This window comes from Lontra canadensis, unplaced genomic scaffold (genome assembly GCF_010015895.1).
Source record: "Lontra canadensis isolate GAN:19392208 unplaced genomic scaffold, GSC_riverotter_1.0 scaffold35, whole genome shotgun sequence".
NCBI lineage: Eukaryota > Metazoa > Chordata > Mammalia > Carnivora > Mustelidae > Lontra > Lontra canadensis.
Window position 1 is genome coordinate 11,633,709 of NW_022631029.1, and position 17,011 is coordinate 11,650,719.

The window sequence follows — 17,011 nt, forward strand, 5'->3', positions numbered from 1 at the left end:
CTAGCTGTCCCTGCCATCCCCTCTGCCCCTTCCTCCTTGCGCCACATCTGGCTGGCCCTCAGAAAGCCTCCCTGACTTCAGCTCACAAATCTACTGGGATCCGTCTAGCCGGCAGTAACACCCCACCCCTCCCTCGGTCCCAACTCAGACCCTCCTCACAGGCAGCTGCTGGGGCATCCCTGCGGTGCCCCCACTTGCCCTCAAGATTCTAGCATCTTCATCGCACCCTGCTCCCTCCTCCATGTGCTGCAGTCTCCCTGGCCCAGTGTCTCTGTTCCTCCAACGCTGGACGCCTAGACCCGGGGCCTTTGTGCGTCTCCCTGCCTCTCAGCCTCCACTTCACTGACACCCGGATCGTAGAACTTAAGCATGTTCACACGGTCTCTTTCCACAGATCCCAGCAGCGTGTAAGCTCCCTGGGGGCACCTGCCTCCCCGACACAGCACAGAGCACCTGGGAGTATGAGAAACCCACGCTGAGGGGGTTCTCCAAGCACCACTTCCTGGCCCGGCCAGTACGCTGGGACTCTGGGAACTGGTGAGAAATGGATGCTGACTGTGCCTTTTCTCCTGGCTCCTTGGACCCCAGATGGTGTCCGGCGCACAAGGCCACCCTGTCCATATGTAAGAAAGAGGGGCACCCGGGCTCTGAGGAATCTGACCCAGGACTGGCCCTGGGCTGCTGCATCTGGTCCTCACGACAGCCTGCCAGACAGGTCTCTGTATCCCCATTTTGCAGATGGGAAAGCTGAGGCAAAGGGCAGAACTAAGCTTGAAATAAGTGACTTGAGACCAGAGCTGCCTCTCACAGCACCTTAGGGAGGAGGCCATGCTGCCCCCAGACCAGCACACCCACCTGTGAACTTCCAGAGCCACTCCAGACCAATCCGGACTTTCCTCAAGGGCTTCTGCGCCGAGTGCAGGGTGATGGGGCGGGTGCACGCCTGCTGGATGTACACCTCCAGGTGGTCTTGCAGGTTCTGGCCCACCCCTGGAATGGGAGCGAGGGGCTAGGGAGAATGGCTTCTCAAGGTGGCTTACCTGCCACCGGCCTCTCAACATCCCCTGGTTTTGAAAAGTCCCCTCACCCCCATCCATTTATCTGCCAAGCCAGCTCCTGCTCCTTCCCTGGGTCTCAGCTTAAAAGGTCATCTCCAGGGACTCCATCCCTATGCTCAAAGCCAATCTCCGCTTTTCGGGCTGCCAAAGCCACCTGCCCTTGTCACTCACTCCCAGGGCAGCCTCTGGAACCATCCCGATGCCATCCTGCCAGGGAGCACCCTCCCCAAGGGCAGGCCTGGGCATTCAGCAGGCGCCACCTGTACCCCTGGCCAGGGGAAGGAGGGGATCCAGCCTTGCTGAGCTGGGCAGACACTGTGTGAGCTCATCTGAGCACATGCGGACGCAGGGCAAGCCACTATCCTAGCATTCTGACGGACCTCTCACTAGGAAGCCTCTGTGCAAAAAAGGTCATTTCTGAGGAGGTTGGGTTCTGAGAGAGGTGAGAACCCCTAATGGGTATCAAAGACTGTAAGTGCAATTTTAGGCCCGTGATAATTGTCTCAGCATGAAAAGCATGCCCCAGAGCACCGAGCCGGCATTTTTAACATCAGGGCTGCTGGACTTAAAACCAAGGCCCCAACCCCTATCACCGCAGGGCTGCCCTGGGGACGGAGCCGAGCCTGGCCCAGCGGGCTTCTCAGGCCATGCTCCCTGGTGGAGGGGCATAACCTCCCAGGGGCACAGGAGGGCCAAAGAAGAGGGAAAAAAATGACAAAGACTTGGGGTCTTTGGGGGAGGGTAGGGGTGTCCATTGAGGCTCGTGGGAAGGACTGTTGCCCCCACCCCACTCCACACTAACAAACTCCACTAAGCCCTTTTTTTTTTTTTAGCAGGGGCCCATCTGAGGAGCGGGGAGAAGGGAACCCACCGGGTAGGTGGCACACCACCGGGATGCCCAGCTTGCGGAGGTCATCTGCGTCGCCGACGCCCGAGAGCATGAGCAGCTGTGGAGAGTTGATGGCTCCCCCGCTCAGAATCACCTCCGCGCCGGCGTAAACCTGCGAGACGCACTGGTCACAGTTCCCGCAAAACCAGGCAGCACCCCGAGAACGTGGCCTCGGAGCCCAGTCCCATGCCGAGGACGCTCAGCCGGCCACTCTAGGAGAGCCCTGCACAGGCGCAGCTCCCACACGACCCGTCCTGTGACAGCCAGGCCGTCACGATGGTCTTAAAACACCGGAGCACGGAGCTTCAGTGACCAGTGACATCCGTAAAAGCGATCACGCGCAGGCTCGTGAACCCAGCAGCAGTGAGCCTGCCCTTCCCGCGGCCCGATCCTGACACACCGGGGCAGGAAACAGTGGTGTGCAACAGGGAGTAGGTTCACGTTTGTGGTTATTAAAGTCTTATTAAAGTCAGCAATTTCTGAAAAGGTACCGAAGGAACCGGGGGGCTGCTCTGGTAGGAGGGGCAGATGCTCACAGGGACCACGTCAGGCTCTCCGCATGTGGCTGGCCTGACAGCTCCCTGCGGGCCAGGCGGCCACCTCCCCCAAGGCCCTAGGGATCAGAGCCCGATAGCTACCCACACTGAGCACCAGCCCCAGGGGGGACCATTCGTCCCCCTCCACGTGCGCGGCCCCGGTCTGGCAGGAACTCACTCACCCTGTGGCTCTGGCCGTTCTTGATGTACTCCACACCCACGGCGCGGGTGCCCTCAAACAGCACCCTGCTCACAAGCGTCTGCGTCTCGGCCGTGAGGTTGGGGCGGCCCAGTGCCGGGTGCAGGTATGCGCACGAGGCGCTCCAGCGCTTGCCTGCAGGACAGAGCAAGGATATCGGGCACAGCTCCTGTCCCCCTTTCCAGCTCCTGCACAGGGAAAGGGACTGACGTTCCCCAAATACTGAGCTCTGCCTCAGAAGGAAGGCTGAGACCACAAGTCCCTGCTGGACTGAAGTCCACATCCATTAGCAGTGGGAAAACCTCTTCCGCTCTGACAGGATGACAGACCGGGAGCAGCTAATAATGGGGTGAGAACCCTTTGGAGCCAGGCAGGAGTCCTGGATCAACCCAGGCCTTGCCTCGGTCCTGCTGTGAGCAAGGCACTGTGGTGCCCTGTGCCTTAGTTTCCTCATCTAGAAGTTAATGGGGTGAGAACCCTTTGGAGCCAGGCAGGAGTCCTGGATCAACCCAGGCCTTGCCTCGGTCCTGCTGAGAGCAAGGCACTGTGGTGCCCTGTGCCTTAGTTTCCTCATCTAGAAGTCTCTTCCAACTTTGAGCTCTTTGGGCAGAGTTGACTCCAAGACAACAGAGGCCAGAGGCCTAGAGAACGCCCAAGAGTCTCTGTCTCCAAATCGTTTCCCACTGGCTGTGGGCTGTATCCTGTGGCCTCGGTCTGAGATGCCTTGGTTGTCTGGGCCTCCTCCGAGCCCCCGTTTACTCTCACTGACCACAGTGAGGGCAGGAGGGATGGAGCTGTGCTGGAGTGTAGCTTCCTTTATTTTAAAAAGGGGAAGAGGCAGACCCAGGGAGCCTCGGGATGGGAGGCCGCCCTACCTTGGTGGATGGTCATGTCCATCCATCCGAAGCCTTCTTGCTGGAAGCCGTTCATGTCCTCGGTGAGCGGGTAGCCGGCCTGCTGCGCCGCCTCCAGGAAGGCGTGGTGCAGCGGGTGGTTGGTCCTGCCCCGGGACACGTGCAGGGGGCCCTGGCCGCCGCGGTACGTGCCGGCGCCCAGCTCGTGGCTCTGCGCCTTGCGGAAGTAGGGCAGGCAGTGCGCGTAGTCCCAGCCCGCGGCGCCTTCCCGCTGCCAGCGGTTGTAGTCTTCGGCGTGGCCGCGGATGTAGACCATGGCGTTGAGCGACGACGAGCCCCCCCAGACCCGGCCGCGCGGCCAGTACAGCACCCTGCCGTCGAGGCCCGGCTGCGGCTCCGTGTGGTAGCACCAGTTGTACCTGTCATCGCACAGGTTGGCCACAAGGGCCGCGGGCATGTGGATCTTCCACAAGAGCCGCTTGCTCCCCGCCAGCACGTCCTTGGGCCCGGCCTCCAGCAGCAGCACGCGCTTGTTGGGGTCCTCGGTGAGCCGCCGGGCCAGCACACAGCCCGCGGAGCCGGCACCCACCACCACGTGACTGTATTCGTCCACGCTCCGGGAGCCCACGCTGGCCAGCGCGCGGACGCTGGGGGGCCGCTTCCGCCCCTCGGCTCCCCAAGGGCCCAGGTGCCTTACCCTCCAGCCTCGCGGGACACGCCACATGCTTCTAGCCCAGGTCCTCGCACATCCACCAAGAGGAAAGCAATGAATCACGTTCCTAAAATAGGAAAAGCAGCTTTAGAATTTTAACTCGGCATGCACATTGCAGAACTGGCCCAAAGCAGAACTGGCTGGCAGGACCCTGCACTGGGGAACTAGGAGGAGGGAGCCCTACTGGGAGGTCCATGCCAGGACTCCTATGTACAGGGCTGGAGGTACAGGGGCTCCTCCCCAAACTTGGGAGGAGGGGTGGTCCCCAGAGAGGCTTCTCATTGATAGGTGTAGGTGAACCCAGAGTCTAGGCAGGTGTCTGGCTGCTGGAATGCAGGGGAGGTCAGGGCTTTCTGGGCTTTGCAATCAATGCTCATCCTTTTAAGATGGCTGTTGAGCCCCTACCTCATGCCAGGCACCATTTCATCTCTAGCAATACCCAGAGAACAAGACATCTGCCCTCAAAGTGGATGGTCGGGGGCCCGGGAGACAGAGGAGACTTAAGTAACTGAAGGAAGGTCAAGGTGTGAAGTTCCAGGCTGCCAAGCTCAGAGCCTGTGGCCTGAGAGCCATGGGGGGAGCTAGAAGGCTTTTCAGCAGGGCTGGGGCAGAGCTACAGTCTTCAGAGATCTCTGTAGGGTGCTGGAGTTTGAACAACACAATGCCGATAGCTTTTGGAGCTGCCTTTCTCAACAATGTGCAAGTGAATCCCAACAGTGCTCATTGCACAGGGGTGGAAAAGAACCAGTATATCCCACTCTCCTGACAAAAGCACATCTGAGAAAGCCCCACGTATAAGGTTCAGGCACACAGGACTGACTCCATACGAGAGAGAGCCGAGGAACGTCAAGACACCGCTGCCCCATCCACCAGCCCTTCCGTGAGCCTGCCCCAGTCCAGCAGGCGGGCTAGGAGACGAGTGTAGACAAGGACCCCGTCCCCCTTCATGTGGGCACACAAGAAAGCAGCCCCAGGCCCTCCTGAAAGCAGGAACACAGCCTTCCAGCACTCTGGGCCCCATACTAGTGCGAGGGAGCCATGCCCATCACTCAGCTCCCAGCTGGGCTGGCTCGACACTCCACACTCACAACCTGGTAGAATAAATAGCATGACCTTTCTAGGCATAAATACTGTTTGCCTCAGTCACTACTATCCTGTTACACACAATGTCCTGCATTCAGTAAAAATTTGGGAGATACAGAGGAAGAGCAGGGGAAGGTAGAGGAGGACGACCCTGAGCTCACCTTCTTGCACAGACACACGGGGGCAGTGAGGACACACAGTGCAGCCTACTCTGAAAACCACCTGAAGACTGGCAGAGTGGCTATTCCACAGCTAAAACCATAAAGAGAAGACCCCCCTCAAGAAGGGGCAGAGAGGCTGTCAGGGACCAATACCCTGGCACTGGGGTGGGTTTCCCGCCACAAGGAGAAGACTGTCACAAGCACCGCGGTCCTCCCTGAGGAGCCGGGGACCAAACCTTACATGGGGCATCCCCCATCCTGGGGATCTGCACTGGGAAGATGAGCCCCCATGATGTCTGGCTTTGAAAATCCATGCGGCTGAACTCTGGGAGAGCTGGAGAGCCTAAGGAAACCAAGAGTCCACCTTTAAAGGGCCAGTGTGCTGTATCCCTCAGTCTCAGCGCAGGAGCAGCAGTTGGAAGAGCACCTAGCCTATACATGAAGATTTACCGACTACCTTTAGCATGTTTGCTGAGCTGGCAGGGATCTGCAGGAGATTTTTCCAGGTACAGAAGTGCTGGGGATGCCCTTTTTCTTGCCCTCCTTCAGCCTGCTGGATGTGCGGGAGCCACTTCTGATACTTCCTTTACCTTGATGGCATTGCTTGCCCCCCACCACCAGCATTCCCCTGGAGACCCACACCACTCAGCCCATCTGTCCTAACACGTATCCTCCAAAGTGGCTCCTGTCCCAGCACTCCCAGCAGGTGGCCTCGGCTGGGACTGGCACCTCTCCAAAGTGACTCTTGCCTTGGGGAAGCAGAGAGCCAGCACCACACCCCAGCATGCCTGCAGTGGCTACAGCTAGGCCCTTCAGCCAGCTGTGCCAGGAACTAACCCCATACACCAGCATACCTACAGCAGCTACACTGGGTTTTCTTAGCCAGCTGTACCGGGTCTAAGCCAGCCCAGCTCACCAGTGTGCCTGCTGCAGTCACAGCTGGTCACTGTAGCCAGCAGGGCTGGCCCATCTGTGCACCTGCAGCAGCTATGGCCGGGCCACTCAGGCGGCCACACAAGTTGTGGCCAGTCACAACAGGAAAGTGCAAACAGCCCACACAAGGGACACCCCTTGAGTGCCTGGTTCTGGTGAGCAGGGGAGATTGCACTACTGGGTCCTATAGGTGCCTTCTACAAAAGGTCCTACTGAATACACAGAAGCCAACAGAGTCAGACATAATGAAGATACAGAAGAATGTACTCCAAACCAAAGAAGATGACAGGCTCTCAGAAAAAGAACTAAGCAAAGAACTAAGATCGGCAATCTACCTGCTAAAGAGTTCAAAGTAACAGTCATAGGATGCTCACTGAGAAGAGTGGGTGAGCTCAGAGACAATGTCAACAAAGAGAAAATACAAAAAGGCACAAATCAGAGCAGAATAATCACTGAAAAATACAATAGAGGAAATCAACAGCAGATTAGAGGATGCAAAAGAACAGATCAGCAATCTGGAAGACAAGGTAGTGGAAAGCACCCACGCTGAACAGCAAAATGAAAAAATTTATAAAATGAGGATAGATTAATGGACGTCTGAAACAACATCAAGTGTACCAACATTCACATTAAAGGGGTGCCCGAGGGGCACCTGGGTGGCTCAGTGGGTTAAAGCCTCTGCCTTTGGCTCAGGTCATGATCCCAGGGTCCTGGGATCAAGCCCCAAGTTGGGCTGTCTGCTCAGCAGGGAGCCTGCTTCCCTTCCTCTCTCTCTGCCTGCCTCTCTGCCTACTTGTGATCCCTGTCAAATAAATAAATAAAATCTTTATTAAAAAAGGGGAGGGGGTGCCTGAAAGAGAAGAGACAATGGGGCAGAAGACTTATTTGAAGAAATAATACCTGAAAATTTCCCTAACTTGGGGAGGAAAACAGACATCCAAGGTCCAGGAAGCACAAAAAGTCCCTAATGAGGTGCACCTAGGATGTCAATATGAAGGCACATAATAATTGAAATGGCAAAAATTAAAGAGAATCATAAATGCAGGAAAAGAAAAGCAAATAGTTACATAAAAGGAGAAATCCCACAAAGCTATTACCAGATTTTTCAGCAGAGACTTTGCAGGAAGAAGGGAGTGACACGATACTTTCAGAGCGTTGAAAGGAAAAACTTACAACCAAGAATACTCTATCCGGCAAGATTATTGTTCAGAATTAAAGGAGAGTTGGTTTCTCAGGCAAATAAAAGTTGAAAATGTTCATCACCTCTAGGCCAACCTTGTTAAAGGGATCTCTTTAAGAGGAAAATAAAAGGTCATAACTAGAAGAATATTATAAAAGGAAACTGTATCACTGGTAAAAGCAAACAGGTAGTAGATTAATCACTTATAAAGCTAGTATGAAGGTAAAAGACAAAATTAATAAAATTAGATCTACAAAAATTAAGGGATACACAAAGAGATATAAAATACAATGTCATATATATTAAAACATGGAGGAGGGGAGTAAAAATGTAGTAATTTCAGAATATGTTCTAAGTTAAGTGACCACCAACTTAGTACAGATTGTTACATACATAGGATGTTATATATAAGCCTTATGTAACCACAAACCAAAAATGTATAATAAATACACAAAAATAAGCACAAAGGCATCTAAGTATAACACTAAAAAAGAAGTCATCAAATTACAAGGGAAGAGAGCAAGAGAAGAAAGGGAGAAGAACTACCAAAACAACCAGAAAATAATTGACAAAGTGGCAACAAGTGCACACCTATCAATAATTACTTTAAATGTAAATGTGTAAATGCTTCAATGAAAAGGTACAAGATGACTGAATGGGTCAAAAGCATAAGACCCATCTACTCGCTATCTACAACAGACTCGCTTCAGACCTAAAGACCCGTGCAGACTAAAAGTGAACAGGTGGAAAAAGGCATTTCATGAGAATGGAAGGAGAGAGAGAGAGAAAGAAAGAGAGAGGAGAGGAAAGGAATGAAGGAAGGAAGGGAAAAAGCTGGGGCAGCAATACTTCCATTAGACAAAATAGACTTTAAAAAACAAGGACTGTAACAAGAGAAAGCATTATTTAGTGACAAAGGGATCAATCCAACAAGAGAATATAACAATATCTAAGCATGATATAGAAGGACCTAAATATATGAAACATATTAACAAAGAGGGAGAAACTGATAGTAATGCCATAATAATAGAGGACTTTACAATCCCACTTACACCAATGGAGAGATCATCCATGCAAAAGATCAATAAGGAAACAGTGGTTTGTTTGTTTTTTTTTTTAATTTTAAAGATTTTATTTAGTTGACAGAGACAAAGCAAGAGAGGAAACACAAGCGGGGAGTGGGAAAGGGAGAAGCAGGTTTCCCACCAAACAGGGAGCCCCATGCAGGGCTTGATCCCAGGACCCTGGGGCCCTGACCTGAGCCTAACGCAGACGCCCAATGACTGAGCCACCCAGGCACCCCAGGAAAGTGGTTTTTAGTGGCACATTAGACCAGATAGACTTAACAGATATATACAGAACATTCCATCAAAACCAACAGAATACACATTCTTTTCAGGTGCACATGGAATGTTCTCAAAACAGTTCTCACATTAGGCCACAAAATAAGTTTCAATAAATTAAAGAAGATTAAAACCCTATCAAGCATCTTTTCTAACCATGATGGTATGACACTAGAAATCAATTACAAGAAAAGTCTTGAAGGGTGCCTGGGTGGTTCAGCTGGTTAAATGACTGCCTTCGGCTCAAGTCCTGATCCTGGAGTCCCAGGATCAAGTCCCACGTGGGGCTCCCTGCTCAGCGGGGAGCCTGCTTCTCCCCCTAACCTTTCCCCTCTCATGCTCTTTCTCTCTCAAATAAATAAATCTTAAAAAGATTTTTTTCCTTGTCTGGTAGGAAGACAAACATTGAGACTAAATAACAGGCTACTAAACAACCAATAGGTCAATGAAGAAATAAAAGAGGAAATTAAAAAAAAAAAAAACCCAGAGACGAATGAAAATGGACACAGAATGGTTCAAAATCTTTGGGGCTTAGCAAAAGCAGTTCTAAGAGGGAAGTTTATAGCAATACAGTCCTACCTCAAGAAACAAGAAAAAAATCTCAAATAATCTAACTAGAAAAAGAAGAAACCCAAAGTCAATAGAAGGAAGGAATTGATAAATATCAGAGCAGAAATAAAATAAAGCCTTGAAAGAATAGAAAAGATCAATGAAACTAGGAGCTGGTTCTTCAAAAAGATAAAATTGATAAACCTTTAGCCAGATACATCAAGAAAAAAGCAAACAAAATCACAAATGAAAGAGAAATTTCAACCAACACCACAGAATACAAAGGATTATGAGGCTACTATGAAAAATCACACACCAGCAAACTGAAACACCTAGAAGTGGATAAGTTCCTAGAAACATACAATCTTGCAAGACTGACTCAGGAAGAAATAAAAAGTCTGAACAGACCTATTACCAGTAATGAAATTGAATCAGTAATGACAAAACTCTCAACAAACAAAAGTCCAGGACCAGATATTTTCACAGGTGAATTCTAACCTGAAGAGTTAATACCTATCCTTCTCAAACTATTCCAAAAAAACAGAAGAGAAAGGAATGCTTCCAGATTCATTCTATGAAGCCAGCATTACCCTGATACCAAAACCAGACAAAGATACTATAAGAAGATATAGACCAATATCCCTGATGAACATAGATGCAAAAATCCTCAACAAAATATTAGCAAACAATATACTAAAAGGATCATTCACCATAATCAAGTGGGATATATCCCAGGGATATAAGGCTAGTTCAATATTTACAAATCAGTTAACCTGAAACACCATATTAACAAAATGAAGGATAAAAATCATATGATCATCTCAAAAGATGCAGAAAAAAATTTAACAAAACTCAACATCTATTCATGATGAAAAAAACAAAACTCAACAAAGTGGGTAGAGAGGGAACATACCTTAAGATAATAATGGCTGTATATGAGGCACCTACAGCTAACATCATATCAACGGTGAAAAGCTGAACGCTATCCCTCTAAGATGAGAAACAAGAGAAAGATGTCCACTCTTAACCACTTTTACTAAACATAGTACCAGAAGTCCTAGCCACAGCACTCAGATAAAAAAAAAGAAAAAGAAAGAAAAGGCACCCAAATCAGTAAAGTAAAAGTAAAACTGTCACGATTTGCAGATGGCATGATAATACATACAGAAAACCCTAAAGATTAAAACACCCTATTAGAACTGATAAATGAATTTGAAACCCTATTAGAACTGATAAATGAATTCTGTAAAGTTTCAGGATACAAAAATTACTATACAGAACGCTGTTGAGTTTCTATACACTAATAATGAACTGGCAGAAAGAGAAATTAAGAAAACAATCCCATTTACAATTGCATCAAAAAGAATAAGATACCTAGGAATAAATTTAACCAAGGAGCTCAAAGACCTGTACTCTGAACTATAAGATCTCAATGAAAGAAACTGGAGATGACACAAAGAAATGGAAAAAGATATACCATGGTCATGGGTTTGAAGAATTAATATCCTTAAAATGTTCATGCATCCCAAAGCAATCTACAGATTTAGTGCAATCCCTATCAAAGTAACAATAGCATTTTTTACAGAACTAGAACAAATAATCCTCAGATTTGTATGGGACCACAAAAGATCCTGAATAGCCAAAGCAAAATTGAGAAAGAACAAAAAAGCTGGAGGTATCATGGGCCCAGATTTCAAACTATACTACAAAGCCATAGTAAAGAGAACAGTATGGTACTGGCACAAAAACACATAGATCAGTGGAACAGAATAGAGAGCCCAGAAATAAACCCATGTTTATGGTCAATTTGTCTATGACTAAGGAGTCAAGAATATCCAATATACAAGAAAAGACAGTCTCTTTAATAAATAGCATTGGGGGGCGCCTGGGTGGCTCAGTGGGTTAATGCCTCTGCCTTCGGCTCAGGTGCTCAGGTCATGATCCCGGGGTCCTGGGATCAAGCCCCGCATCGGGCTCTCTGCTCAGCAGGGAGCCTGCTTCTCCCTCTCTCTCTGCCTGCCTCTCTGCCTACTTGTGATCTCTGTCTGTCAAATAAACAAATAAAATCTTTAAAAATAAATAAATAAATAGTGTTGGGAAAATGGGGCAGCCACGTTGAAAAGAATGAAACTGGGCTACTTTCTTACACCATACACAAAAATAAACTCAAAATGGATCAGAGACCTAAATGTAAGATCTAAAACCATAAGAAAAAAGTACAGCATAGGAAATATAGTCAATAATACTGAGATAACTTCATATGGTGACAGATGAAAACCAGATGACACTGAAAACCACCGTGAGCATTCTGTAATGACTTAATTCTTGAATCAACATACACTAAATCTGAAACTAGTATTGTATACTTACAACTAAAATTAAAAATGATAAATATTGAGACAGAAAAGAACAAGAAAAAGAAATGACTCATTATCAAAAGATAAAGTAGTTAACAGAACCAGACCAAGGTAGGACCCATCCAGATATCAGAACTGTCAAACAAAGACGTCAAAATAACCAAGTTTCACATTTTACAAGACTTAGTTGAAAAGGTGGACTACATGTTGAGCAGAAGTGATTGCAGCAAAAATTGAAAACTTAAAAACAGAAATGCTCAAAAAAAAAAAAAAAATTATCAGAGGGGCGCCTGGGTGGCTCCGTCAGTTAAGCGTCTGCCTTTGGCTCAGGTCATGATCCCAGGGTCCTGGGATGGAGACCAGAAGCAGGCTCTCTGTTCAGTGGGAGCCTGCTTCTTCCTGTCCCTCTGGTTACTGCTCTGCCTACTTATGGTCTCTCTCTGTCAAATAAATGAAATCTTAAAAAAAAAAAAGATCAGAAATGAACAATTTGGTTACAGCAGAAAAAAGAATAAGTGAAAATGCAAATTAGGACTTATCCAAATGAAAATAATATAAAGTGGAGAAAGAGTGAGAGAGAGAAAGGAAAAGAGAGAACAGCTAAAAGCCACGGGATGATATCAAACTATCTAGAGTTAAGATAATTGGAATCCCAGTAGGAAGAGAGGTATACAAGGAAAAAGGAGATGGGAAAGGTGGGGGGCAGGGTGAAAGGAAGAAAGGGAGAGAGAGAGAGAAGGGCAAAGAGAAAACAGGACAAAAATATTTAAAGAGATCATTGCTGAGATGCTTCCAAAATTAATCTAAAACATCACAGATCCAAGAAGCTTAGAGCGCCCCATGCAAAATTTAAAAAACAAAACACATCTAAGTACATGATAGTCAAATTGCAGAAATCCCAAGAAAAAAATCATCAAGACAGCCAGCCAAAAAAAGAAACATACACAGAAGAATAAATATGAGAGTGACAACAAACTTCTCATAAAAAAACATGCAATCCAGAAGATAATGGAGGGACAACGGTAAAGCATTGAAATGGTGGGGGAGAAATCCAGTAAACTTATAACTCTCTCTCCCCAGTGAACCTATCTTTCGAATATGAAGGAGAAATATATCTTCAGAGAAACAAAAGCTGAGGATATTTATTGCCAGTGGATCCGCACTGCAAGATACGTTAAAAGGAAGTTCTTCAGGCAAAAGAAGTATGACAACAGCTAGAAATTTCAATCTATACCAAAAAAAAAAAAAAAAAGAGAGAGAGAGAGAGAGAGAGAGCAATGGAAATGGTAAAAATGTGCGTGTATGAGTTTCTGATGACTGTTGTAACAAATGACCATAAACTTCGTGGCTTAAAACAACACAAATTTATTCCCCTCCAGTTCTGGAGGCTGACAGTTTGAAAGTAGTTTGAAACCCTTTCACTGGGTTAAAGTCAAGGTGTCAGCAGGACTAGCTCCTTCTAAAAGCTTCCTAGAGAAGAACCCATTTCCTTGCCTTTTCTAGATTCTGAGGGTCACCTGCATTCCTCAGCCTCGTGCTTCTGTTGTCACATTTCCACTCCTGTCCTTGTATCTCCCCATTACTCGGACACTTGCGATTACATCACTGGAAGCTCCTGGACAATCCAGGATCATCTCTCTGTCTCCAGATTGTTAATCTCATCTGCAAAGTCCGTGTTGCCACACAAGGTAACATATTCACAGACTCCAGAGCTAGAACATGGGTATCATGGGAGGCAACTGTGAAGCCTACCATAGTGGGTAAATACAGCACACTTTCCACCCTTTGTTTTCATTTGTATTTTTTAATCTAGGAATTATTATATTTTTATTCAAACATAACATACAGTGTTATATTAGTTTCAGGTGTCCAATATAATGATTCAACAATTCTATACCTTTCACTTGACGACAGAGAACTGAGGGTTGATGGAAGGAGGGGTGTGGTGGATGGGTCAGATGGGTGATGGGTATTTAGGAGGTCACTTGTTATGATGAGAACTGGGTGTGACATGTAACTGACGAACCCCTAAATTCAATTCCTGTACACTATATGTTAACTAGAATTTCAATAAAAATTGAAAAAAAGAAAAAAATTTAAAAATGAAACGTAATCCTACTAAGAATCTAGTTTACAGCAGTTATAAAGAATTTTTATAATAAAAACTTCCCTTAAAAAGAATACGTGTACTCTTAATCTCCTTTATCTTTTTCACCCGCGCCCCCACCCACCTCCCTTCTTACATACAAAATGGGATATTACTCAGCCATAAAAAAGGATGAAATCTTGCCATTGGCAACAACACGGAGGAATCGAGAGGATGGAATGCAAAGTGAAACAAGACAGAGAAAGATAGGGACCATATAATTTCACTCATATGTGGAATTTAAGAAACAAAGAAGAAAAAAAGAAGCAAAATCCAGACTCCCCTTATTTTCAATCTTGTCAGAATATAATTGTCTAAAGCTAAAATAGCAAAATATACAATAGGATTTATAATATATGTGGCATTAAAATGTACATAACAGGGACGCTTGGGTGGCTCAGTGGGTTAAAGCCTCTGCTTTTGGCATAGGTCATGATCCTGGGGTCCTGGGATCGAGTCCCGCATCGGGCTCTCTGCTCAGCGGGGAGCCTGCCTCCCCCTCTCTCTCTGCCTGCCTCTCTGCCTACTTGTGATCTCTGTCTGTCAAATAGGTGAATAAAATCTTTTAAAAAAATAAAATGTACATAATGATAACAACATGAAGAGTAGGATATTTTCATAAGGCATTTATACCATACACAAAGTGGCACAACATTTGAAGGTGTACTGTGCTAAGTGAAAGAACTGTAAACCTTACCACAATCATTAAAAACTAAGTAAATCAAACAAGAACTGCAGCTAATAAGACAACAGTGGAGATAAAATATTGTAAAATAATCAAAAGAGATAATAAAAGAAAATAAGAAGAGGAAAACTCAAATATATGCTGTCTGCCCCAAAAAACTACTTTCAATATAAAGACATAATAAAAAATGGAAAAAAAGATGCACACCTAAAAAGCATATCAAAACAGAATACAAGGGGCGCCTGGGTGGCTCAGTGGGTCGGCTCAGGTCATGATCTCAGTATCCAGGGATCGAGCCCCGCATTGGGCTCTCTGCTCAGCAGGGAGTCTGCTTCCCCCTCTCTCTCTGCCTGCCTCTCTGCCTACTTGTGATCTCTGTCTGTGAAATAAATAAAATCTTTAAAAAAAAAAGAAGAAGAAATTAAGCGATACACTTCTACATAACCCATGAGTCAAAGAAGACATCACAAGAAAAATTAAAATTTTGCCCTGAATGAAAATGAAAACACAAGAGACCAAAATGAGTGGAATTCAGGTGAAGCCGAGCTTTGACAAAATACATGGCATTACAATGCTTATATTAGGAAAGTCAGAGCTCAAATTTATGACGTATACCTTTACTTTTAAAAAATACCAGAAAGAAAATCAATCCCCCAGTCATCATAGAAATAAATAACAGAAATAAGATTGAAAACATGTTTAAAAGTAGGGGCACCTGGGTGGCTCAGTAGGTTAAAGCCTCTGCCTTCGGCTCAGGTCATGATCCCAGGGTCCTGGGATCGAGCCCCGCATCGGGCTCTCTGCTCGGCAGGGAGCCTACTTCCCCCCACCTCTCTCTCTGCCTGCCTCTGTGCCTACTTGTGATCTCTGTCAAATAAATAAAATCTTTAAAGAAAAAGAAAACAGGGCACCTGGGTGGCTCAGTGGGTTAAGCCACTGCCTTCAGATCGGGTCATGATCTCAGGGTCCTGGGATCGAGTCCCGCATCGGGCTCTCTGCTCAGCAGGGAGCCTGCTTCCCTCTCTCTCTCTCTCTCTCTGCCTGCCTCTCTGTCTACTTGTGATCTCTCTCTCTGTCAAATAAATAAATAAAAATATTAAAAAAAAGAGAAAGAAAACATGTTTAAAAGTTAAAACAAACAAACAAAATTTGGTTCTTTAAAACAGTAAGATAATAAACCTCCGTCCAAAGAAAAGAGAGGTGACACAAATTACCAACACTGGCAATGACAGAGGAGGAATCACTTGCTACCTATTCTACAGACAACTAAAAGACAATATAAGGATGACGTGGAAATTTTGTGCCAAAAAAATGTGATAACTGAAAGACAGATTCTCAGAGCTGACTCAAGAACTATGTTACCTAAATAGCTATACATATCTATTAAAGAGACTGAATTCATTATCTAAACTCTTCTCACAGAGAAAACTTTAGACTTCATTGGTAAAATCTAAGAAACATGCAAGATGGAATAATACCAATTCTATAGAAAACAGAATAGAGAGCAGTCTCCCACTTATTCTTAGAACACCAGCATTAACCTGTTACCAAAACCAAACACATCACAAGAAGATGACAGACCAACATCCATCATGAACAGAGATGCAAATATCCTTAACAAAATTTCAGCAAATCAAATCCAGCAACATACACCGTAACCATCCAGAGTTTAACCCAGTGATGTGAAGTTGTCTCAACAGGAGAAAATTAATCAATGTATTCCGTCATATTAAGAAACCAAAAGACAAAAACCATGTGATCATCTTACTGCAGAAAGTGTTTCTTGATATTCCATAGTCCGTCCATAAAGTCTCTGTGTACTCAAAGAATGAAAGAGAACTTCCTGATAAGGAACATCTATGAGATACCTACAGCTAGCTTCGTACTAAACAATGAAAGGACAAAAGCTTTCCCCCTGAGATCAGGAACAAGGCAAGGATATTCACTCTCACCACTGTTTATTCAACACTGTGTGAAGGTTCTAACCAGCATTTTTTTTAAAGATTTTATTTATTTATTTGACACACAGAGAGATCACAAGTAGGCAGAGAGACAGGCAGAGAGAGAAGAGGAAGCAGGCTCCCCGCTGAGCAGAGAGCCCGACGTGGGGCTCCATCCCAGGACCCTGAGATCATGACCTGAGCCGAAGGCAGAGGCTTTAACCCACTGAGCCACCCAGGTGCCCTCTAACCAGCATTTTAAGGTTAATTAATTACTATAAAAGTAAAAGGCATACAGATTAGAAAGAATTAGAGATGTCCTTTTTTACAGATAACATGATCATCTACATAGAAATCCCCAAGGAATTTACAAAGGCGACTGGAAT

At 46.3% G+C, this 17,011-nt stretch overlaps 1 protein-coding gene across 2 annotated transcripts in view; it reads right to left on the minus strand.

The window, feature by feature from the left end:
- The window catches only part of CHDH (choline dehydrogenase), a 37,906-nt gene that overhangs the window by 6,913 nt on the left and 13,982 nt on the right, over positions 1 to 17,011 (minus strand). For both annotated transcript variants that reach the window (XM_032868330.1, XM_032868329.1), the window contains 4 exons: positions 3,558 to 4,315; positions 2,666 to 2,817; positions 1,930 to 2,059; positions 856 to 990 (listed from right to left, as the gene is read on the minus strand). In XM_032868330.1, coding sequence (XP_032724221.1) covers positions 856 to 990; positions 1,930 to 2,059; positions 2,666 to 2,817; positions 3,558 to 4,260 — 1,120 coding nt within the window. In that variant the 5' untranslated portion in view covers positions 4,261 to 4,315. Of the gene's footprint in view, positions 1 to 855; positions 991 to 1,929; positions 2,060 to 2,665; positions 2,818 to 3,557; positions 4,316 to 17,011 lie in introns of those variants that run through there.